The 25,247-nt window shown below is 51.4% G+C and overlaps 3 protein-coding genes across 3 annotated transcripts; 2 read left to right on the forward strand and 1 right to left on the reverse strand.

Annotated features, from left to right (window-relative positions):
* Positions 1-15,526: 15,526 nt before the first annotated feature.
* Positions 15,527-15,910, forward strand: IUM83_03812 (Avr1b-1 avirulence-like protein; the record flags this gene model as incomplete). The annotated part of the gene is made up of 2 exons (XM_067927844.1): positions 15,527-15,760; positions 15,851-15,910. 2 exons carry the CDS (start codon positions 15,527-15,529, stop codon positions 15,908-15,910), a joined length of 294 nt encoding a protein of 97 aa, XP_067795457.1.
* Positions 15,911-16,632: 722 nt separating this feature from the next.
* Positions 16,633-16,971, reverse strand: IUM83_03813 (Avr1b-1 avirulence-like protein; the record flags this gene model as incomplete). Its single annotated transcript, XM_067927845.1, has 1 exon — positions 16,633-16,971. One exon carries the CDS (start codon positions 16,969-16,971, stop codon positions 16,633-16,635), a length of 339 nt encoding a protein of 112 aa, XP_067795544.1.
* Positions 16,972-20,242: 3,271 nt separating this feature from the next.
* On the forward strand, positions 20,243-22,171 carry IUM83_03814 (putative secreted RxLR effector protein; the record flags this gene model as incomplete). Its single annotated transcript, XM_067927846.1, has 1 exon — positions 20,243-22,171. One exon carries the CDS (start codon positions 20,243-20,245, stop codon positions 22,169-22,171), a length of 1,929 nt encoding a protein of 642 aa, XP_067795558.1.
* Positions 22,172-25,247: the final 3,076 nt, after the last annotated feature.

Below are 25,247 nucleotides of genomic sequence, written 5' to 3' on the forward strand. Positions count from 1 at the left end.
CGTCGGTCACGACGGTTGTAGGCATCTCGCGAGTCGTCGCGGCGGCGGTCATCACGTTGTCGAAAGGCATCTCGAGCTGGGGAGTGTGGCAGCGACGACTCGCGGGACGAATTGCGCTCGTCAATCTTCAATATCTCTTGGATCATTTCCTCCAACTCATGGATATCCGAGATACGCAGATGGCACAAACGCCGTTCGAGTCCCCGGTCGCCGCAGGTCTCGAGGAACCGCTTGACGTGGTCGCGTGCCTTGCGGCCACCGCTCTCAAACTGAATTCCGGCGTTCCTAGCGTAACCATTGAGTCGGTTTAGGTAGTCGCAGACATGTTCCTTGTCTTCGCGTTTGGCAGAGTAGTAACGAGTCCCCGCCGACTGGCTGAAATGGGAGCAGTAATACTTGATGAAGGCTTCGCTTAGGAGGCTCCATGTTCGCTTGGTCTTCTTAGGCAGTTGTCGGTACCAGTGTAGAGCGCCGTCCCGAAGACTCAGCTCGAAAGGCATGCACCACTCATTGGGTGATGCTCGAGTCCCCTCCATCTCGTAGACAAAAGCACGAAGCCACTGCATCGACTTTTCGCTATTGTTCCTGGTGCCCGAGAACGCTTTGATGTGCCCCAGTGATCGATGTGTAACCACTTCGATCCTTGGGGTTGCATTCAACGACTCGAATTCGGTCACTTCATGGATTTGACGCAGGTATTCGTTCGTCTGCGCCCTACCATCACCGGTGAAGTCCGCTTCTTCGTCTGACGAGTCGTCGGTGGGCTGGTAGCGACGACGCTTGCTCCGTCCGGATCTGCTTCGCGTGCTGCTGTCCGTTTTTGAGTCATTTGTGGTGCATCTAGCGCGGTCCGGGTTGCCCGAAGGTGGTGGAGTCACCATGTAGGGGTCTTGAAAGTACGGTAATCGCTCCCCAGACGCGCTAAACACCCTCCCAGTGGGGTTTTGGCTTGGTTTTTCGTGCTTTGTCCTTTTTTGAGTCGTCGGTAGCGGTACGCTAGCCGGGTTGACCACTTCGCGGTCTGCGCGAGTCTTCCGCGAGTCGTACAGAGCGAACGAGTTCACACCAAAGGCTGTGCGGAGTCGCTTCTCCATTTCCAGAGCTCCACGCCCGCTTCGGCCGGCACCCAGCACTCCAGAGTCGACGGCGAAGGGCGCTCCAGAGGCCGAAGCCCCGATGCTTTCAGAAATCGCTCGGTTTCCTTCACCACTTGTTCGATTGTCACGGAACTCACTGGGCGAGCCAACTCGTGACGCAAATCGACCCAGACCGCTTGGCGAGTCATCGTTGGCTCGAATAGCTCACCCCAGTCGCTCTTCTTCATCTCTTCGTAGAGGCGACCGAGAACCTTGTTGGCCGCCGGCGTGTCACCGTTGAGTGGCGGCCGGTTGCCGGAGGTTTGCTCGGTCACTTGAGTCATCAGGACCGGTGACCCTGAGTCGTCGGCGGCGTCCTCAAAGTCTTCCAAGTCATCATACGCTGGCCCAGGGCCATCCACATCGTCCAGTTCGTCCACGAGGTTGCGCGTAACGGAGCGCGCGTCATCGTCAAGCTCAACCGCGAGATTTTGCGACAACGAACGCGTGCCCGCGCTGCGTCCCGCGGACAGCACTGCATCTTCCGGAGTCTCGGGTGTCACCACCGCTGGCGCAGGCGCCTTCTCCCCCAGGTAGTCGTCGTAGTCATCATCCATCTCTTCGTCCTTGGCGTCGGATTCAGTCATCGAGTCGTCGAAGCTGACGGTCCGCTCAGCAATCGGATCGAGGTGCGGCGTGATCAGGGCCGCCGTCAAGTCGTCGCCACGCGTTCCGCCAGTCTTCATTGGGGTTGCTGGTACCGCTGAACGTGATCCTTTCGCCATTCTTCTTCTCGTCTTCTTTTTCTTTTTCTTCTTCACTTCTTCTCTTGGTTGTTGCTCGTATAGTCGATCGACCTGCCGTTGCACGAAACACAGAAGGTCACACCAATCCAGGGTCGCGGCACCAATTGTCGTGTAGGAACACGCGCTAATTTATATAAGGCACACTTTCCCCACCAACAACACCCACCAAGTCACCGAAGTCTCAATGGTCTTGTTAGGATTAGAACCTGAAGGCCCAGGAACTTTCCCTTGCACCGGGTTGATGTTTCCCCTGTGTACCGAGCTTCCGCTAGTCGACCGACTGAAGACTCAGCGTCACTAGCCACGAGCAAAGGCTAGCACGCTCTCACACACAAAGTATACCTCGCAGGGAAGAAATAAATGGAGTGCGCTCTCGCTCCTCCAGTTCCTGGCGACGACTCGTCGCTACCAATACACCGGCCACTAACTCTTGGCCCTGTCAGGGATGAACACAAGCTACACTAGTAGATGTGCCCACCGACAGTCATAATCCTACCTACCAGGTTTACCTTGAGCTGCAGGTCGTTCACTGCAGGTACCGGTGTCGCCCTTGCGTGGTTGGGAGGAAAACCTGTTCTGTTATTGTTGCCCGAAGGCTTATATTGTCTTCTCTTAAGTTTCCTATCGATCAATACAGATATTGTAGTGGGTCTAACTTGACTCACTACTTTAGCTTACACGTAGCGCTACGTGTATGAGGAAGCGTAAGTACTTAAAAATTACTTAGGTTAATTATATTTGAATACACAAATATAAGTTAACTTAGACAAGACTCCACGTAGCTAGTTTAAGGTAAAATGAGAACTGTATTGTTTGTAAATTGATCTGCCTCCTAAATCTGCTAAAACTGTTTATCATCTATGAAAGGGGTTGGCAGCGGCTGGCTGTCAGATCCCCGCCAATATGCACGTCTCTAATTGGTAGAAAGATGCTGCTTTCTACCAATAGGATCATTGGGTAGGTGTGGACCACTCATTGTGGTGGCCCACTTCAATGTATCCATGGGTGTGACTTACACCAAGGTGAGGAAGTATCTAAAACTTTTAACAGATATTTTATCTGTTAAATTCACAATTGGCTTGTAGCCACTTGTGCGTGTAACCCCGTTACACCATCCCCCCTTAAGGTTAGACGCGCGGGGTCCCCGCACGTCAATCTTCGGAATTGACCATTCGTCAATTCTCCGCGTTTGGAGAAGAAACCCGCGCTCATTCAACGATGAGCACGCCCCAAGAGAAGAAGACCTCGAAGTCGGTGGGGAGTCATCTCTCCATCGACGACTACTTCGAACGCCAGAAGGCGAAGTATGGCGACGTCGCCGACTTCGACGACGACGATGAAGACATGGAGGACGAGAAGGACTCGTCCTCAAAGCGCAAGGACTCAGTGTCGAGCGAATCGCTCGACCCCCACGCTAAGATCACTCACCCGCGTGAAGGGGGACGAATCGGACGCTTCGAGCTCGAAGCGTTCGCGAACTGAGAGTGATACCCCACTCGCTTCCGCTGGGGCTCTCAGTTCTCCGCGCGCTCCAACTGCAGCGCGTGATTCCAAAGCTCAAGGCTCTCCGCGCGCTGCGCCTGCAGCGCGCGATCCGTGGATGCCGTCCGCGTCCGAGGTCTCGGACCGGTATGGGAACTCGGTGCCTCCGAATGAGGTGCCGTTATACGTATGTAGCGCCATCAACGATGACGCCGTGGATGCCGAGCTGCACTTTGATGTGGAAACGCATCAAAGGCGCGATTACTACATCGGACTCTTCCATGAGTTCCGATGGTTTCAAAGCAAGAAGACATCTTCTCGCAGCAAAGTGCCCGAGTGGCAGGCACTTTGTCATAGTTGGAGTGCTTTTGTTGAGAACTTCAACAAGAAGCCGAGTGCTTACCGTGATCGGATTAAGCAAGCGCGTGATCGCTTCGAGACGTACTCGAAGCGTGGAAAGTTGGAGCAACTCCACGTTGCTGCGGAGGAGGCTAATGCCGTGCGCTGTGCCCGAGGGCTTTCAGTGCGCGAAGTGCTTCCCAGGCGCGGTCCGCTTGAGCGACCGCGACCTGAACGGGTACACATCGTTCCGTGTGCCCGAAAGTCTCAAAGAGCTCCGTGCTAAGTTCTTAGCACGTGAGGGCTCGGGCGCTAGCGATGACCGCAACGCTCGCATTACTTCCGCTGCGCCAGCGCGTGCTGCTCCTCGTACGCCCTCGCCATTTCCGGAACGTCCTCCAGCAAGACGTTCCGCGGCTCCCATGTATCTTGATGGGGAGGAAATCCTCTCCAACGAATACGAAAACGAGCCCCTTGAGGGTTCGTTTTCGGGATACTATGGTCAACAATCCGCTCAACAATCCAGCGGGTTGAGCCGCGGGCGTCACGGATCGGCGGTGGCGGGGGTGGGAACACGCCCATTGTATGATCAGCCCCGGGCTGATCAGTACGCGTCTCTCCACGACCGGGTGACCGCCGTGGAGCGTCTGCAGGGCGCTGAGTTCGCCGCCCTGAAGCAGGAGCTGGCGAACCAGAAGGCCCAAGTCGCGGCGGTCTCGCAGACCGCCTCGAATATCCAGGTCGAGTTGGGGACCCAGCTGAAGGGGTTTCTCCAGCGCGTCCGCGCGCTGGAAGAGAGGCTGCTCGTCGCCGAGGCCAAGGCTTCCGCTTCTGCCTCGGCTCCTGCCGAGGCTTCGGTTCAGTCGAGCTAGATGGCTCGTGCTGCAGGTATGGCTTCAGCCGCCCGACGTAAAAGGTCGGATGGAGGCGCATGCTAGACGGTATGTCTAGCGTGTAAGGGTTGCCGTGCCGTGCCAGCACAGTGAACGGCCCGATGAAGCGCGGAGCAAGCTGGCTTGCTCCGAAGTCCGAAACTGCATGTTTAGGCAGGTTTTGAGTAGCTAACAAAACTAACTTTGAATTCATTTGTGTTGCCTCTGCCCACATTGTCTGCGTTCAGCTTCTGTTGATCAACAGAAGCTGCTATTGCATCTTGGACAAACCGAATCACGGCTTGTCTTTTGGTAAGAAAGTTGATTGTATCCGAGCTGAAGTCATTCAGCTCGCTCTCCGCTCGAGGCCCGGCCTCTGCGTGGTTCTTCGCGGTGTCTGCGCCCTGCGCAGACCCGTGGTCTTTGTCCTTGTTGATGGGGGAGTCTGCGCCCTGCGCAGACTCATGTGGTTTATCCATTGTTGCAGCTGACACTGTGCAAGTGTCAGCGGTTTTCTGCGGCTGCTGTATTGCAGTCGCAGATCCTCCCCCACTTAAAGTGGGAACCATCACTCCGAGTAAATTCGGTAGACGTGGATGCCGCATGGCATTCACGTAGAACGGTGTATGCCCGGTCGAGGCATGCACTGAGTTGTTGTCTCTGCCATCGATAAGCATTCGCTCCAGTATTGGAACGAGTGAGCGTAGCTCTTCAAAATGTCGACGAGCACGCGATTCACGCGCTCGGTTTGACCGTCCGTCTGCGGATAATCCGCAGTCGACATTGAAAGCTGGCTCCCAAGAAGTGTAATCACTTCTTGCCACAGGTGCGCTGTGAAGCGCGGGTCTCTGTCCGACACGATGTTGGTCGGCATGCCATGGTGTTTGAACACCATGTCGACGAACAGACGGACCGTCTGCTTCGCGGTCACTTCTGCCGGCACCGCAGTAAGATGTACCATCTTGCTGAAGCGATCGAGGAAGACCACAACACCGGTATTCCCTCCGCTGTCCGGGGGAAGACCAAAGATGAAGTCCAAAGACATGGACTTCCAACACTCCGACGGAGTCGGTAGTGATTGTAAAGGAGCCTGCGCGAATGGCGCAGGCTTTACGCGTTGGCATACCTCGCAAGCACGGATGCACTTGCGCACCCACTTGTACTGGTGGTGCCAGTAGAAGTCGCGCGTGAGAAGAACGTATGTCTTCTCACGTCGGAGATGTCCCGCAGTTGGGGCGTTGTGATATTCGTACATGATCCTGAGTCGCAGGTCATGGTCATTCGGCACGACAACGCGGTCCGCGTTGTCGTCACCCCCATTATAAAGAAGCTGTCCGTCGTGCACTCGAAAACGGTGTGCACGCGCACGAAGGTGCTTGGGCAGCTTCTGACGGGACTTGTCAGAAGGTGCTGTGCCATAGGCCAGCAAGCGTTTCGTGTCCGCGTCGTGCGCGTACGCGGCCTTCACGTCGTTCAGCAAAGACGATGTGGGTTTGCTCGATCGCATGGCGTCAATGGCATTGACGCCAGCAGCTTCTGCGTCGTCCGGCCGACGTGATAACGCGTCGGCCACTACATTCAATCTTCCGGGTATGTATTCGACCCGGAAGTTGTACTCCTCAAAGAATGAGAGCCATCTCGCCATTCTTTGTGATATGTGTGGTGACTTCACTGTAGTGCGCAGTGATGCATGGTCGGTGTAGGCCACAAACCGTCTACTTCCAAGCAAATACACTCGGAACTTTGCGAGTGCGTATTTCATGGCAAGGAGTTCCTTGTCATGTACCGGATAATTACGCTCAGCTGGCTTCAGCTGACGCGACTGGTAATAGACGACACGATCACGGCCCTCGTGATCGTGCTGCATCAGCGCACATCCATCGCGAAATGGATGCGTCACACACTACGTGAAATGGGCGATCTTGGTTAGCCACTGCCAAGATCGGCGCCTCAGTCAAGCCCCGCTTGACTGCGTCGAATGCCTTTTGGCAATCAGTTGTCCGATTCCACACAGCTTCCTTCTTAAGAAGCTGTGACAGCGGGCGAATCTTGCCCGCGTAATCCTCCACGTACTTGCACAAGTTCGTGGCCAACCCAAGGAACTGCATCAGTTCCTTGACACTTGAAGGCGTTGGCCATTCATTGATCACTCTGACCTTTTCCGGGTCAAGGCGAACACCATTTTCCCTTACGAGACACCCGAGGACGGGTATCTCGCTTGCCCCGAAGATACACTTCTTCAGGTTCGCGTAGAGCTTATGCTTTCGCATAAGCTCAAGTAGCTTCCGGAGATGCACCCTGTGCATCTCTACGTCGGTCTTCCCGCCCACAGCTCGGCTGTGGATGAACACATCATCGAAGTAGCTCGGTGCGAAGTCGCGCACCGAGCGCAACAAGTGCGTCACGCACCTGTTGAAAGTCGCAGGGGCGTTCTTGAGCCCCTGTGGCATTACTAGCCATTCCCAGAGCATGCCGCTTGGCGTGCTCACTGCCGTGAGAGGGATATCGCTCTCACGCATTAGGATCTGATAGAATCCACCTCGCAAGTCGAGAGCACTGTAAACCGTGCTCCCGACCATCGAATCGATGATAGCATCTTTTCGCGGTATCGGCGTCTGCGCCGGTACCGTCGCATCGTTCAGCTTGTTATACGCATGAACGATGCGCCATCCGCCCTGTGGCCTTTTTTACACTGAACGTCGGGGCACTGTGCGGGGACCTCGACTACCGCACTTGTCCTGCTTTGCGACGACTTTCAAAGAAGTCGTCGATCGCTTTCACTTGCTCTCGCGGCAGTGGCCACTGCCGCGTAGCACAGTACTTCGTGCCCGGCACGAGATCAATCTCGTGCTGAATGCCCTTATCCTGCGGAAGCTCCGCAGGAATCTCTTCCGGGGGTACGTCTTTGTACTCCCTCCATAATTCGTAATAGGGACTCGACTTCAGCGAGTCCCAACCTTGTTCCTCGAAGCGCTCTCGCTTCGTCTTCGCACTGAGAGTGTCTTCACTCTCAGTGGTACTTCCCATGAAGAGCTGTCTCAGCTCTTCGCTCTCACTCTCCGTTCTTTCGCTGTTCGAAAGAACGCAGACCTGCTCGATGCGTCCATCGTGCAAGTAGCGCGTGAAGCGCTTCCAGCTCATGGCTGGAAGCGAAGTCAACTCCGACGCCGTTGTCGGAGGACTAGCGAGTCCCATTTCGCGATACTGGAATCCCGTATCGGTGCGCGTCAAGACGCTTAGCGTCTCGACGTCCGGCGTCACCGCCTCAGTCTGCCCAGCAGACGGTTCTCGTAGCGTCTCGGTCCCGGACCGAGACTTGCGCAGCGTTCTCGGCATGCGCCGTCTTCTTGTTGTGCGGAGCCCGGCTCCGCACAGTTGTTCTTCTGGTCCAGGCCCGGCCGTGGACAGTTGTTCGCCGGCGGACCCTGTCCGCGGGCGCGCGGTATCAAGCCTGGCTTGATCGCATGGCGCTTCGTCGTGCAGCCCGGCTGCACGACAGCATGCAAATTGCGTCAATGCGGTACGTTTGCAACCGTCCGCACTGTTTGCAGCGTCAACTCCCGGAGTTGACACGCCTTCGTCACCTCGACGCCATTCATTGGCGGAGCCGCTCATGACCGAGGGTGCGTCGGCTCCCGGAGCCGACGCGTCGTTGTCGACCTGACCTCTTCGGGTCAGGGACTGTGCCTTACACGCTTGAATGTGGGTGTTGGTTCCCGGAACCAACACATCCTTTTCTTCCGACGTCGGCAGCATTGCCGACGTGGGTTTCACTTGTGCGCGCCCTCGCGCACTCCCTGGGCATTCCGGGACAGCAGCATTAAGCGCTGTCTCGACTGGTAAGCCACGCCCACCTGCTGGTGCGTGCGCTGCGGTAACAGGGCCATCGCTCTCTGTTCCGCTGGCGCGACCGAAGCGCACGCTCGTGCGCTTCTTCCAGTCAATTACCGGATCATGCCGTGGCTTGCACGGCATGCCCATTACCACGTCGAACTTATCGTCCAGGTCCAGGACGATAAAGTGTTCGACAAACACCCGTTGATTGTACGAGAAGCGCACATTTACGACGCGCTTCTCGGTCTTCGCGATGACACCTATTGCCAGTCGTACTTCCAGAAGACTTCGAGGTACATTTACCTCCTCGAAGTCAAGTCTCGGCAGGCTCCGTAGTCGAACAAAGTTGTTCGACGCGCCTGAATCTACCAAAGCTCGAAGAGAGTCATTCGCTCTCTTCGTGTAAACCTTCAGGATGACTAGGTTCAGCCTGTCATCTTGCTTCTTGCAGCGATAGCTAGTCTCACTGGGGGCTGCAGTCCTCAGTGTCGCGTGCCCGATGCCGGCACGTGTGACTGCATTACCAGTAGGGCGCCCCGCGCCTACTGGATGTTCGCGTTTTTTTGCTGGTCCGCGGCGATGCCTAGCATCGCCACGACGGCCACCTCCATGGGGCATGGGAGCTGTGCACTCCCGTGCAAAGTGACCGATCCTTCCGCAACGAAAGCATCGCACATTACCTCCCTGCTGCTGGTAACCAGCGGTTGTTGCGTTCGAGAGGTCCATTGGCTCCGGACCTCCCGTCCTCGCCTCCGGGCGCGGTTGCGGCCTCGGTACGTTTACATGGAATTTAGCCTGCCGCAGGCTAAACTCTTCTTGCATGGCAAGAGTGATTGCAGCTTCGAGAGTACTCGGGTACTCTCGGAAGAGATAGGTCTTCACAGGCCCATCTCTAAGCCCCTTCATGAACGTGACGACGTTAGTCGCCTCGTCAATTGGATCTGTCACGATATTTGATCATGCACGCTGCGCGTAAGCACGGACGTCATGCTTACCCTGCTGTAGGGCGAGGAATTCCGCCCTCGACCGGAACTCGTTCTGCGGGGGCTCAAACGCTTGTCTGAACTTCTCTTTGAATATCTGGTACGTGCTAAAGCACGTAGGATCAGAGATGCGGCGTCCATACGCCCAACACCTTTCACGTCCGCCAAGGCATGGCATGGAGAAAACGACCTTCGACAGCGGGTCGACGATGCGTCGAGCCGCTATGGCTGTGTCGAATTCGACAAGCCACCGGAGGAGAGGCTCGCCCTCTCTTCCCACGTAATTGCTCACGCTCAATTTCAATGATCGAGCACGCGGTGTCGTCCCTGGCGACGCCGTCACTGAGGAAGCAGCATCACGCTGCTCCTTCATGATGAATCCTAGAGCAACACCATGTTGCTCCGTCGGCGATAGCGTACGCAGCATCGTAGCTAAAGCCGCTTCTCCAATGACTGTTGACAGTCGTTGGAGGGCTTCCCACTCTGGGTCAGACAGGTGGGGGCAGTCAGCGCGTGCAACATGCGTTGCAGGCGTGTTGCACCTCTCCATGGGCACCTCCGTGCTCATGTGGTTCTCGGCTCCGCGTTCGTACACCGCGTACGAACGTCAAGCAGTCGGTCGTTGGACGAACTACAAAGTGCTACCAGGTGTAGTGGGTCTAACTTGACTCACTACTTTAGCTTACACGTAGCGCTACGTGTATGAGGAAGCGTAAGTACTTAGTAATAACTTGCGTTAATTATACTTGAGTCCACAAGTATAATATAAATCAAATAAAGACTCATGTAGCTTACTTAGGGTAACATGAGTATTGTATTGTTTGTAAATTGATCTTCCTCCTAAATCTGCTAAAACTGTTTATCATCTATGAAAGGGGTTGACAGCGGCTGGCTGTCAGAGCCCCGCTAATATGCATGACTCTGATTGGTAGAAAAATGCTGCTTTCTACCAATAGGATCATTGGGTAGGTGTGGACCACTCATTGTGGTGGCCCACTTCAATGTATCCATTGGTATGACTTACACCAAGGTGAGGAAGTATCTAAAACTTTTAACAGATATCCTATCTGTTAAATTCACAATTGGCTTGTAGCCACTTGTGTGTGTAACCCCATTACAGATATCAAGTATAAACGCGTCCGTTTTGGGTCCGCCAGTTGTAACTCGCGACTCTTCGGCGCTTTCTCTGCGACGTGGCGGCGTTACCGACGACTCAAACGGCCGTTGAAACGCCACCGACGACTGGGGACAGGCGCCGACGACTCATAAGTTCGGATCTTGCCAATAGGTTCGCACCGTACTTAGCGAGCTGCAACCGCCCGCGCTTGACTTGGGACCGTCGACGAGTCATCGTCACTGGCCTATTGAGGCCAATCAGCGATCGGGGAGTTTGGTCCAATGACTAGCGATGGGTTGTGACTTGCCAGTGGGCGCCGGCGCCTCGAGTCTTCTGCGCACCCTGTCTCGGCTGCATTTCTCGACACCACAGTTCCGCGGAACGAAGTGCGAAGAGACCTAGGATGGACCCTTTAGGCTTGGAAGACCGCGCTGAGACGAGAAACCCTGAGCACGAATCTCCGTCCAAGCCGTCCCCGTCCTTAAGCGGGTTGACATAAAGAGGAACGTCGAAAAAGTCTGCTCAAACGTATCGTGTATGGTGTCCCGCCTCGCCTAGGTTTTGAACGCACACAGATTTCGTGCGCCCAGAGCCCAGAGATTCTCGTGAAGACAAGTGCACAGTGCCAAGACTGCTGGCCACCCGAGACAAGCACAGACAAGCGTCACGCTACCGAGTGGAGTCACCATGCCTTCGACCGCAAAGCCTCAGACAAGACAAAGCCCCTGAGCGCAAGTTATCCCTGAACGCAGATCGGATACACTTGCGTTGAAGGACGGCTGACTATGAAACTCAATATCAAGTATGTTCGGACTCGTGGAACCTTGTCCGCAGTTGTATATGAACCCCCCTGAGTAGCCAGTCACACGCAAAGATACGTACCTTGAAGCTGTGCAAGATCCAGCCCGGAAGCGTCGACGTCAACAGCCGGCCAGTGTAATCAAGCCAAAATGGATATAATCAAGTCAAGGCAAAAACGGCTGGTATATTCAAGTCAAGACAAGCTACCCCAAGTATAACCAAATCAAGCTTTTCGCCAGACGCACGACGATGAACATAGAAGAACACCAAAGAAGGAAACATTTACATACCCCTAGCGATAGTCTAGGAGATTACAAACAGAGAGTTCGTTTTACCCCCTACTGCGCAAGTGGAACCAAGTGCCAGCCAGGAATCGGGTCCGCTGATCGCTAGGAGAAGGTCAGCGCGGAGCTCCCCACACTCTCAAGTCCAATTACGTGGGGATCAGGTGCTCCGGCGCTGAAGTGATCCGCGTATTCCATATCCCAGTTGGGCCCACTGCGTGTAGGTAAGAGTAGCTACCCATTTCATGTTCACAAGGTTATCTTGGGTGGTTAATTAGCAATCACCCCCGGGAATAGTTGATCGACTGCGTACAAGGAGAGATTGTATTTGGTTTATGTATATCTCTCTTCGGCGAGTGGTGCGCGAGAAGGAAGTGCGTTCCAGGTTGACCAGTGCCTGGAGCGTCGATAGTTGACTGGCGTACGACCCACCGCCCGAGGGTCTAAGAATAAGTGGCGGCTATTTGTGTGTGTATAACTCTGTATTTGTATTGATTATCTGGAAGGGTGTATTTTCTGGGGTTCTAACTTGTGGTAGTATCCCTGGTCCTGCACTGCTTCGACCTCCCGGCCATTTGGAAAGTACGTTCATGTCAGTGAAGGTTACACCCGAATGGTCAAAGCTTCCAAACCGTAGAGCAACTCACCCGGTGACCTATCCAGGCTCCCCGAAGATAAACGACACCGACAGGGACTCACAAGGTGACACGCCACCCTCGTCCGCGGTCCCCCGTAGCCTGCGTTTCAGGCTTAAGGGACTGCGTTCAAGGGTTTACCTTCCCGAGAAGTGCCTACAACCAATTCTCCAGACTGGCCACCGTACACCTGGGCTATTCAGGTTTCACCGGCCTCGCCACAGACGTCTCATTAAGCTCAAAGCCGCCTGGGAGAAACAACTTCAAGAACGCGACCACCTGCTTGATGGTCGATCTCTTCTGCGTGGTTGCCGCGTCGTTCAAGCTCCACATGCGCAGTTAGTGAGCGTACCAGGAGAACCAGACATCTTCAGACTGAACGCGGCGGAGATACGTCGTCGCTTGGTGCGGGGGTCATCGCTATCTGCCTTCCTCACTTGTGTCGATTTCTTGTCCTTCACGTTTCTTCTTGCTTTAGATTTTAGCATCCATGAGCGTCAAACGAGTGTGGAGCTTTTGGTTGATTTGGGTTAACTGCTCAATCAATGCTGCTTGGTGACGAAACATAGGATGCTTCATGATATCAGCTTCGTCATTGGTAGTCTCCGTGTTTTCATGCTTGGTGTTTGCGTTTGTGTCACAGGTCAGGTGCGACGACCACACTAGCAGCTCGCTGATGGAGAAGCCATTCTCGATTGTGCAAGTTTCCATGCGCTGAACTGCCAGGCCATCCGGTGCAAGCAACTTCAATTCCGCATAGTGGCGTAACAGGCACGCCATCCATCTGAGTGTCGACTACCCGTGTATTCACATTGTACTGTGCAGTATGCAGGCCCGATGAAGCGACGAACAGCGACGAAGCAACCGAGCGAATCCTTGAGTCTATGTGAGAGTCGAAGCTGTCGCACGCGAGAAGCGGGGCATTCCTGTCTGGATCGCGGCTGCTCAAGACTCGAGCAACCTTGCGGTACTCTGACGATGTGTTGAAGACGTAGGCGAACGCTTTGTTTGTCGCGGTCATGTTCCAGGCTCCAAGGTCAAAGACCCACTGAACGCACAAGTCAGCTCCGTTGGCGTGTTGTGCCCCTCCCCGACGGAAGGAGTGAGCAAGCAAGCGCTCAGCGACCCCGGCCGGCTTTACGACTCTATTAAGGACGCGATTGAGATAGCTGTGGATTCCGGGCGTAGAGTCGGGAGACTTGACCTCGTCGATCTGGCGCGGGAGCACGGTTTCTAGATGACCCATCAAATCGATGAGCGGCGTGGCTGGTGTGAGAGCCGCTTGGGAAGCAGTGTGGCGCTCCGGTAGTCGCCCCACCAGTGATGCCCTCAACGACGTCTGGGTCACCAACGCAAGAGCAAGAGCAATCGCAAGAAGCAAGAAGCTTGAGTGCCTTCTTCGTGCATGCTGATGCCTTGTTGAGGAAAGCTCCCGACTACCTCTTCATACAGTAGCGCTCGAGAACTTGTCCTCTTTTCAGCAGTTTCATGTCAACAGCCGCACGATGTTGGGGGGAACTCTTCCAGCAGCCAGTTCTTGGCCTGTCAGAAGTACTATATGACTGAGCGGCGGGCCAAGACTTGGCCCTTCCGGCCCTCCTTGAAAACAAGGTACATCCCTAACCGTCAACAACATCCTCCAGGACGAGCGGAGCGCTCTTCCACTGCATGAACACTTCTCGATAGTCCCATCCAACACCTTCCTCTGCGAAGAGCTTCATGAAGGAGCGTGCTGCACTCTCGCTCGTGGGCATATTCTGTTGGCCGGAGCGAGGTCGTTCAGGCTCATGTTTTGTCAGAGATGTAGGAGCTTGAGTGTTATTTGAGAAATAGGCGAATGACTAGCAATCTGTAAGGCAATATCAATAACATCGGCGAATCCACCGACTCGATACGTCGGAGCTGTGGCTATTACATGCCCATGAAGGACTGAAGCCTCTCATCGGTTGAGGTTATACCAATCGAGTCGTGTCATTGCCTAAATTAGCAATTTTTGGTGAAATATTCGTTTTATTGGATGAAATTACCAATACTGAACGGAAGTGTAGTCGCTACCTTGACGAAATTCGTCTATAGTGCGACAAGGTGTTGGATTCGCGTTCAATGTAACCTGCCTGAATGTAACGCAGTGGAAACCTCAAGTCCGTACTCTCTTGTACTCTAGGCCAGATACCCACTGGCCACTCGTCGCTGAATGGAATTGTTAGTTGACGGGTCGCCCCGTAAACTTCACCTTGCAGCCGTCCCGTAAGTCGTCCCGTAATACAAATATATGTACCTATCGTCAATTACCACGTAATTATAAATTTCGTGCTCCGTAACAAATTACGAAACCAGTCGTTTTGCGTTATGGAAAGCTTACCCAGACAAGTCATGAAATGGGTACACATGGCGTAGCAGCCATCCAGCTTTGCGTTATGCCACATCCTACTTCAGATCGTCCTGTCGTTGAGAACAGTATTCACATTTTACGTTTCGCAATGCTTATGCGTTTTAATTTGTATCCACATTGTGCGTTATGGAAAAATTTCCTGCTGTGCTTGGACCAACCCTCGATACATGTACAGTACTGGGTGACCAGAAGCCAGTCCCCTACGAATACACTGTCAGATACATCTGACCGGCTGGCAAACATCTAAATGAGAACTGAGCGACCAAACCAGTTCTACCGATCTTTCAGCGTTGACAACGTAGAATAATGCATCGCACAGGCTCCATCGCTAGGCATGCAGCTTCTGATCTCACGTCAACTCACAACTTCGAGTTATGAAATCCCTAAATGCATAGCGCTGACACGCCTTTGAAGTTTACGGAGACCAGACCGTATATCACCGTGCATTAAACCCGGTGGGCAAATCGTAATCTCGTGCAGTTTCCTTTGCCGACGTGCCGCTATCCTGTAAAGTCCATTTCGGAATCGGGTCCACATCCACAGAGTGGAAAACTCTCTACAGCCAACGAGAAGAAACTATGCAAGCAACCCACCTACTACTTCTGTTTCTGGCTATACTTCTCGTCAATGTCAATGCTGTTGCTGCTGCCGCTGCTGCTGAGGAAATCCCCCAGACAAACAGCCTCCGCCCCCTCTTGGGCAAAAATGACGGCAAGCGCGGAGGGTTGTCATCCCTAAACGACGACAGTATGAGCGGCTTAGTCGAGAATGAGGACAGGGGCTTTATGTCCTCAGTAACTGAGCCAATTGCCTCGAAAATCAAAGGCTTGTGGAAGAGTACTGGTCTCAGCAGCAAGTTCGGTCGTTCCGGAAAGAATGCCGACTTGGTGGCGACTGTGGAAAGAATGCCTATCGTGAAGAAACTCGAAACTACGATTAAGAAGAACCCGAACTTCATCAACGAGTTAAGCAAGAATCCTGTATCGATCAAGAAGTTGGCGAGGGACCCTGAAGTTGCAAAAGTGTCGGCTATGATTAAGAAGAACAACGTCAAGGTCACCAAGGGCAGTATCAAGCAGCTGCGCGCTGCTGTTTCGCATGATCCGGCCAAACAGAGGATGCTGGAGTCCAGCCTGGACGTAATCGACCGTATAGCGCGGATGAAAGGATTTGGCGGGATTGTCCTAATTTTATTTGTAGCTACAGTGTTGAGCTTTATCTTGTGACAGGCTCTGGGCTATAGCCAGATGTACTCTGGACTGCGTGACAAGCAGTATGCTATATTTTAGGTAGAAGTCAACTTGATAGGACAGGTAGTCGCAGACTGCGACTCGCCGTTGCAGGTCAAAGTGATTCCTCATGGCCCCAGTGCCAAGAGTACTCTCTGCTCATAATGTGCAGCGTCAACATCTTTGTTGCAAGGCTAACCCGAGCAAAGTTTGCTCGGTCTACATATATTCACTTTCCAAATCACCTGAAGCATCAGAAGTGCTTCCACCAACTGCCCAATACCTCACCTTCCAAGTGACAGGTTGTGCGTTTGGTATTACAAAAGAAAAATAGTTGAGGCAGTATGCAGGTTCCAACTATGTGAATGTAGCCTTGTGGAAGGGAGAGAAGCTGATTCACTGCTAGAGATTAAAGCTAATAAGCAGTTCGGGGTTCCCAGGGAGAAGTATGAGGGCCATGATTTATGGAGCGGTCGTCCTCAATCTACACATAAATCAGGGCGACGTTTTATCTGCAAGACATATATAATAATAATATACAAGCATAGAGTATTACTGTTTTGATCTTACATTTTGCTGTATTGAACTAAGAATTTCCAGTTTTGAAGTTGAAAAGGTGTATAGCTTCGGGGAAAACATAATTAGAAGAATCTTCATGCTTCTCGCTGAGAACCCCGAACTCCGCAAGCTAATTATTAGCTTTAATCTCTAGCAGTGAACCAGCTTCTCTCCCTTTTCCACAAGGATACATTCACATAGTTGGAACCTGCATGCTGCCTCAACTATTTTATGATTGGAATGAGTATCATGGGAAGCACCAATACTGTAACAAACAATAAAAAGATGACAACCCCGAAAATATCTTTCCCATCCACCATCCGCTCTACACGGGCGATTCCATTCAGTGTGCTCAGCATGGTGGGGTCATTCGACGCAGCAGCGCGCAGCCTCTTGATACTGTCCTTGGTGACCTTGACGTTGTTCTTCTTAATCATAGCCGACACTTTTGCAACTTCAGGGTCCCTCGCCAACTTCTTGATCGATACAGGATTCTTGCTTAACTCGTTGATGAAGTTCGGGTTCTTCTTAATCGTAGTTTCGAGTTTCTTCACGATAGGCATTCTTTCCACAGTCGCCACCAAGTCGGCATTCTTTCCGGAACGACCGAACTTGCTGCTGAGACCAGTACTCTTCCACAAGCCTTTGATTTTCGAGGCAATTGGCTCAGTTACTGAGGACATAAAGCCCCTGTCCTCATTCTCGACTAAGCCGCTCATACTGTCGTCGTTTAGGGATGACAACCCTCCGCGCTTGCCGTCATTTTTGCCCAAGAGGGAGCGGAGGCTGGTTGTCTGGGGGATTTCCTCAGCGGCAGCAGCAGCAGCATTGACATTGACGAGAAGTGTAGCCAGAAGCAGAAGTAGTAGGTGGGTTGCTTGCATAGTTTCTTCGCGCTGGCGTTAGAGTGTTTCCCACTCTGTTGATGTGAAGCCGATTCCGAAATGGACATGACGGGATAGCAAACCATACCGCACATCACCATGCATGAACTCGTTGGGCAAGTCACCATCTCGTGCGGTTTCCTTTGCCGATGGGCTGCTATCCACAGGCTGCTATCGCTCCACTATTGTTGGATTGTCTGTACCATTTCGTCGATAAAACTACAACCCCCTCACTGGAATGTGGGTCATTTGTAGAAAAAGTGCTAACAAAACCGGCTCTCTGGTTTGTATCAATGACGACGACTGCGAGCTGCTGAGAATAGTTATTCTCCCATTACTACCAACGCTTGGTGCTATGCTTGGTCCAAGCACGGCGGGCAAGTTTTCCATAACGCAAAGCTGGATGGCTGCTACACCAGGTGTACCCATTTCATGGCTTGTCTGGGTAAGCTTTCCATAACGCAAAACGACTGGTTTCGTAATTTGTTACGGAGCACGAAATTTATAATTACGTGGTAATTGACGATAGGTACATATATTTGTATTACGGGACGACTTACGGGACGGCTGCAAGGTGAAGTTTACGGGGCGACCCGTCAACTAACAATTCCATTCAGCGACGAGTGGCCAGTGAGTATCTGGTCTAGAGTACAAGAGAGTACGGACTTGAGGTTTCCACTGCGTTACATTCAGACAGGTTACATTGAGCGCGAATCCAACACCTTGTCGCACTATGCAATGCGAATCCAGCTATTCATATTGTTGGAGCTATAATAGAAATCTCCTTTCTGTATCCTGACGCTTGTTGTTATTTACGAGCAACGGCTGCGAGCTCTAATTTCTCTACAAACCAATAGTCTAAGTTAACGTTTGTCTTCCTAACGCAACCGAATCAGGTATCAGAATCATGCGATGAATTCGTGGCCAGATTTGGAAGATATGGAAGTCTGGCAACTTGTTTGCGAACTAGTGTACTTAGTGTTGGCACAAACACTGGCTGTACAGCAAACGCTAACGTTTGCAAACTGTCTGTTAGTGTATAGCGAAAAAACAGCAACATGTTGGTGGAGTTAGGCGACTTTATCGTAAAGCTAGTGAAGGACATGGACATGTTGGAGGTGTTCAACAATTTTATGTTCAATTCCTGCTGCGCTTTATACGGATATTTTTGTGATTGTGTGGAATGCTTTCCAGGAGAACCGATTTCGATTGACGAAGTAATGACTTCGAGCAACATATTCGTAGTATTGAATTGGTTCGAAGCATGCGAATACGAACCCGCTAGGATGCGAGGACACGTCTCGACATCTGTCCAGTCACCAGCGTACCCATTAACTGCGGTTCGTCAGCCTGCAGAGAGCCCTGGGCAGACTTACAGTAGTATTTTGACTTTGTCTGTATGTGGGCATGGAAGAGTCCACGAAAATCGGCATAACACACAGCTACATGCTGAAAACACGTGATTTGCTGGGAGATCGATTTAATCGTAATATGCTTGCTGTCTCGAGAAAGATGTGTCTCCTCAGAGAACCACTAATTATTCGCGCAGTTAGGGGTATTTCACCATCTACCGGGTATCGGTGGGCTTACACTCGGTCCCAATAAAAGACCCAGTCTTTGACCAGAAAATGCTGAACATTGAAAGCGTTCTAATAAGTTATTCTCCCAGTACTACCAACGCTTGGTGCTATGCTTGGTCCAAGCACGGCGGGCAAGTTTTCCATAACGCAAAATATGAAGACTGGTTTTAACGACGTGATGATCTGAAGTAGGATTTGGCATAAGGCACAGCTCCTGCTACACCAGGTGTACCCATTTCATGGCTTGTCTGGGTAAGCTTTCCATAACACTTATTTTAATAGAAATAACATTTTACGACCATTTTGTTCCCCACGTTGTCGTGATCATAACTGGCAGTATATGGTTTCATGTTTCAGTCAATATACCTGCAGTTTTGTTCGGCAAAATCAAGACTAGTGATGAGTACTGTACTGAATCCCTCGTTACTATTTTCTAATTTAGAATGTCCAAAACGGTCTGTCACGACTATAGTCAAACATGTTTATATGAGGCCCCGTTGGTGGCCATCTACAACAATGACTTATATAAAATGGACTCAGTTAAAAAAAATTATGTGGTGCACGTAAAGAAATCGCGCATAATTCGCTGCGGCTTTGCCTTCACCGTAGTCTCCCGAACCAAAGCGGTCACGGTCTGTAAAGCTCTTCGTTCTCTATCAGTCTGCTCTCCGCATTGAAGCAGAAATGCAGACAGCTCCATGCAGTGTCTCAGAGCGATGGCAGGTTGAATTGTGGGTTCCTGGTCCACCTCCTCCTCCTCCTGCTCGTCCTGCGAAACTGCATCACTTCCTGCTGCTTCGTCCACTATCACATCTGGGGTTGTTCATGCCAGGATTCTGCTTGAGCTTTAGGTGCACTTGGAGCTTTTGTTCTAGCGTCAGACAGGTGCGAGGAGACATTGCGAGGGAAGGGGGCTTGCGTTGGGCGTTGGGCGTTGGGCGTTGAGCAGTGGGGGCTTTGAAGAGTGTGTGGTCGTGAACAGTGTGAATCAAATAAACAGGTTAGACCTAATTTGGTCCTCCAAAATGTGACTCATATACCTTGTATACATATAAACAGCGTTTATACAAAAACTAAGTAAAATATTTGGTAGCAACAAAGCTTGCATCAAATAGATGGCAACGCTCAAATAGGGAGGATCATATAAACAGGTTTGACTATATTCCATTGTGTCCTCTCGATCCCCACCTTTGTGCGGTCATCGCAATCCCAGATGTTATGTTGATATGGTCCAGGAACACGCTCACGGGTGTTTCATGATACCTTGATTATAATAGATACGTGTACACGTCCCGATAGGTGCAGCTCGCTCCCGGATCGTTTCATTCCAGCAAACTGCACTCATTTCGCAATTTGGTGTGAGAGTAAACATGACCCAAGTCCTCTGGGTCTCGGTCCTGGTTGCTGCTGCTGTCCTCGCCAACGCCGATGCATACTTCGTCACAGACTCGAAGCTCTTGCTCCGTTCCGACCCGTTCGGCATCTACTCCAAACGATTTCTGAGGTTCGACGATGAAGAGCGAGCAGGGGAGTCCACCATCATCGCCGAGAAGACGAAAGCTCTGTTGGGGCCTTCCGTCTCGGCTGGAAAACTCTCGAAATGGCTCACAAACGGGAAACCTGTCGAAGAGATCTTCGTGCGGATGGGCTTGGGCACGAAGGTGTTGGACAACCCGCGAAAGGCGATGTCTCTGATGGCGAGCCTTACCACGAAGTACGGCGACGAAGCGCTGATCAAAATGATCGAAACGGCTAAGAAGGTCTCCCAGACGAAGGATGTGGCCACGAAGGTCGAGATGCAGCAGTTCCAGTACTGGGCCACGATTGGAAAACATCCCGACGACGTCTTCAACCTATACGCGCTCAACAAGGCCGGAGACGACTTCCTCTCCAACCCGCAGCTGGCCACGTGGTCCGCCTACCTCAACGTCTTTAACAAGCAGAACGCTAAGGAACAGACGACTTTGATCGCAGCTATGACCAAGAGCTACGGCGACGAAGGCGTGGTCAAGATCCTCGAAGCCGCGAAGAAGGTCCCTGAGACGACCGAAACCGCCAAGATGCTCGAGTCCAAGCAGTTGCAGCGCTGGCTCCGGACGGACCCCGACGACGTCTTCAAACTACTGCGTCTCGACAAGGCGGGAGAGGAGATGTTCAACAGCGCGTCGTTGAACGCGTGGGGGAAGTACGCGAGGGCCTACAACGCGAATAATCCGGAGAAGAAGACGAGTTTGATCGCCACAATGACCACGCACTACGGCGACGAAGGCGTCATTCGCCTGCTGGAGGCGGTCAAGAAGGTGCCGGCCTCGGAAACGATCGCTGCGAGACTGCAGAGCGAGCAGCTCCAGTACTGGCTGAGCATACGCAAAGAGCCAAAATATGTGTTCAAACTGTTCCAGCTTAACAAGGCGGAGGACAAGCTCTTGGAAAGTCCTCTGTTCAGCGCTTGGGCCAAGTACTCGGACGACTTCTTCAAGTACGGCGACATGGATAGCGCTGCCTTCAAGTCGATGCGCCCTTACTACAACGACCAACAATTGGCCACGATGATCCTCGCCGCAGAGAAAAACCCAAGTACGAAGAAGATCGCCCACTGGACGGAAGAAAGCTTGTTTAGGGGCTGGAGGACAAGGCTTACTCCAGGCAATGTTTTCCAGGGCCTGAGGCTCGAACAAACGGGGGACAAAGTGCTCGAGTCTCCGCTGTTCGCCTACTTTCAGAAGTACATGGCTCGTATAAGTGAAGGGATGCGCGATAAGGATAGTGCGATGATCTTGGCGATGACAAGTGGCTTCGGCGACGAGGCTCTGGCATCGGTTCTCATCGCGGCGAAGAAGGTCCCGAGCACAGAAAAACTCGCTACCAAGTTGCAGGCCGACCAGATCCAGTTCTGGCTAAACCGCAAAGAGACGCCTGAGAATCTCTTCAAAAACGTTTTGTTTCTGGACGACTCAGTCGACGACATCCTCACCAACCCGTTGCTTAACACTTGGGACACTTATTTGGAAGCATTCAATGCAAAAAGGCCCCTCAAGGAAAGAGAGTCGATGATTGACCTCTTTAGAGCTACCTTTAGCGATCAGGATTTGACCACGATGCTCATCGCAGCAAAGGAAGTCGCGAGTACGAAGAACGTAGCCACGGACTTGGAGACGGCGCTGCTCAACCAGTGGGTTCTAGACAAAGCGTCCCCGGCAGCCGTCTCCAAGTTTCTAACCGCAGGAGGAGTGGCGGATAGCACGAAGGCAAAGCTTCTCGAAACATACTCGGCCAAATTCAAGGAGACCTACGGTTAACTGAGGAGTGTCCATCCCATAGATAGCGAGGTGACCCTCCTATAGATAATGCTACTACGCAGTGCTTGCACTTGAATATCGGGTAGTTTTTTTGGGGTGAATGTTCCACATCGGGCAGGGCGACATCGCTTACCCAGGTAGTCACCCGCCCCAAATGCTTCCCGACAGAACCGATCGGCTTAGCTTCTGCGACGACATCGATGTTTTTTTCACGCCGTTATGCTTTCTTTGCCTAAACATTACATGTACTAAACTCGCAAGCTGCCTGTACACCACGGTACAATATGAATATGACCCGAGATTTCCAGGCAGGTTGATCGCGGCGGTTTAAGACAAAACACCAATTGATTTACGGTGTACGAAGCTGCTTCGCAGCATATCTCTTACCTAACTAATTATCAAACATGTGTAGAACAAGTTTAGTGTAAGCAGTGTTAGTATCCTGGGATTGTAATATTTCACTGATTGCAGGACGGCCCGATTCCAACCAGTGCTGGCGCGCATTCAACGACCACGCGCTCTGCAGGATGGATTCGTACGTCTTGAGCAGGTAGCTAAAGCACGGTTCTGCCAACTTTGTCGCCGTCAGGCATAAAACGATTGGCGACGACCCCGGCGTCCGAAATTCCAGTACTCTCGGGTCGTCTGGGCCGTCTTCACAATGCAGAGCCCTGCAAAATGGGATTTCGACTAATGATTGTTGGTCAACGATCACGCGCGGGCTGCATCTGGGATACAAGGTGAGATCTACCTTCGATCCAGTCCAGACGCAAACAATAGAAGCGTGAATCACATCACGCAGCGTGATGTTTGCAAAACCTCCAGAAATCTTCCATTCGACCTTACAGATTACTTAGCAAATAGCACGATATTAAACCGCAGCATCAAATGCAGAACTCGCGTGTTAATAATATTATGGAGTACATGCAAAGTATCGCAGTGCAGTCCAGCATCTTACCAGAAGATAGCTGAAGAACCCTGGTTAAAGCGAAACGCGACGGTATTAGCTGGGTTTTATCCAGAGTCCATAGGCGGATGCCACTGCGGTGCCATTATTGACTAACCACATACCCTGTTGAATATGATCTGCGATGTTGAAGAACTCTTCGTGTTTAATTAATGCCTGTTATTTTGAATAGTCTGTTTGTTGTACAAATTATGCTGCTACGTTGACCCTTCCAGTAGAGATTGAAATAAAATACCTACTCTTTTCCATATCCTCTAAGCAACGAAAATACCTATGACAAATGATTTATCTGTTTACTCGAGCAACATTCACCAGATTTTTCTTTACTGGAACAACACGCAAACCTTTACAAGCAAAAATAAGATAATACAGCCGTAGGTGTTGGTACGGGGAATAGAGAAATTCGGTCCGCGGGGTTGAAAATTCAGGGGCCACCCTGAGCGCAGAGGCGTTAACCACGGCAAAATAAAATGAAAGATAAGAGAATGTAAGTCACGGTCAAGTGAAAATGGCTGCACGCGATACGTGTAGCAGATGCATCGAACTGAACCCTGAAAACAAACAAAAGCAAACCAAATTTACCTTAGTCTAGCTCGTAATTAAATTCCTGCTGCGAAGTGCTGGCATTCGAGATATTCTCGTACATGAGAAACAGCGAATTTCGCTGGAGGACTGAGAGTCGTAACCCACGAGCCGAAATTGACAAACTTGGCGTCGGAAACGCTGATTCCACCAAGCAAAGCAATCAACTTGCGCTACTTGCTCTTATCTATGACTCCCCCTCCCCTGGAAATATTGATGATCATTACGTTCACCTGGCATTATCATGGAGCTCGTTCGTGTTGGCATTGTGATGCGACTTGAAGGCGAAAATTGATCTAAATATTTTTTATGGTCTAGGTTCATGGACATTATTAACTGTACATGAACGTTGAGGAAGTGTTTCCATGTCTACCCTCAGGCGAGAAAAGCTTGACACAATTGACCGCCGCATTCCCTATTTCCGAAGTCTGTACTACAGTAGTGCTCGCCTAAACGTTAGCGAACAGAAGTAATTACAAACAAATGCTAGATTAGTAAATGAGGGATATTTAGTACATGTTAGTTATCCTCGGCAATGTCTAATTTCTGGTTATCATTACTACGCACTCTTCAAACTACTTGTTCGATCACGAGTTCATACCTCACCAACCAGTTGTCGTAGCCTAGAAAGCATCCGTACACATTCTACCAATAGGTGACGGGTGGACACCGTCTTGCGATCAAATTGAAAAAATATACAATTAAACCGAGAAAATCTCTATGACTACGTGAAGTTCAAGCCAGAGAGCGAGCAGTAACCAGTAAATTAAAGTTATGTTGTATTTGGACACTCAGTGCAACATCGATCGAAGAAAATATCCAGGACATCAAATCCCGTGTTGGTAGCTTCTCCTTTTGATCCTACAAATTCTCAATTTGACCGTGAAATGGCGTAGTTACCATCAATGGTGGATCCCTTGCCAAAGAGGTCTCGGTTGCTTGACTGAAGACTGGAGTACCATATGGCATTGGACACAATTGACTAGACATTATCGCGCTCTATACAAAAATTTCATGCTAGCAATTGTGCCAGCACGAGCATTAGTTAAAGACAACCAAGATCAAAAATGAAGCCACTCGTGAGGCAGTACATGGGAGCCTCCATTCCAGCTTCCAATACTGGCGGAGTTTCTGGTGCTAAAACTCCAGGAACGGCATGGTAGTTGGCTCGATCGATTGTTGCGCTCGCAGGCAGTGCATGAGCAATGTATCCGTGCCGTGATGCTACGAACGGCAACAAACGCGTGCCCAACAATTACTTTCGGTTAGTCTAGGCATGTTTAAGGAGCCCACTATCGTTTATGCAGTGTTCATCCATTAGCCCATGATTTTATAAATGTGCACAACGTTTTGTAGCCAATAAGTGTCGAAGCAATGATCAGTAATTCCAGCATTTAACTCTATGCAACTCCAAACCTTCTCTTGTGGTTCGAAAGCTAGTAGGAAATCGTGTAAGCCTTAATTTTGGTTCAGCAATTCGCGTAATTTAGGAGCAAATAAATACTTTGCAAAGAGGATTGGCAATTT

The sequence above is a fragment of the Phytophthora cinnamomi genome (genome assembly GCF_018691715.1).
Source record: "Phytophthora cinnamomi strain GKB4 chromosome Unknown Contig21, whole genome shotgun sequence".
In the NCBI taxonomy this organism is placed as follows: domain Eukaryota; phylum Oomycota; class Peronosporomycetes; order Peronosporales; family Peronosporaceae; genus Phytophthora; species Phytophthora cinnamomi.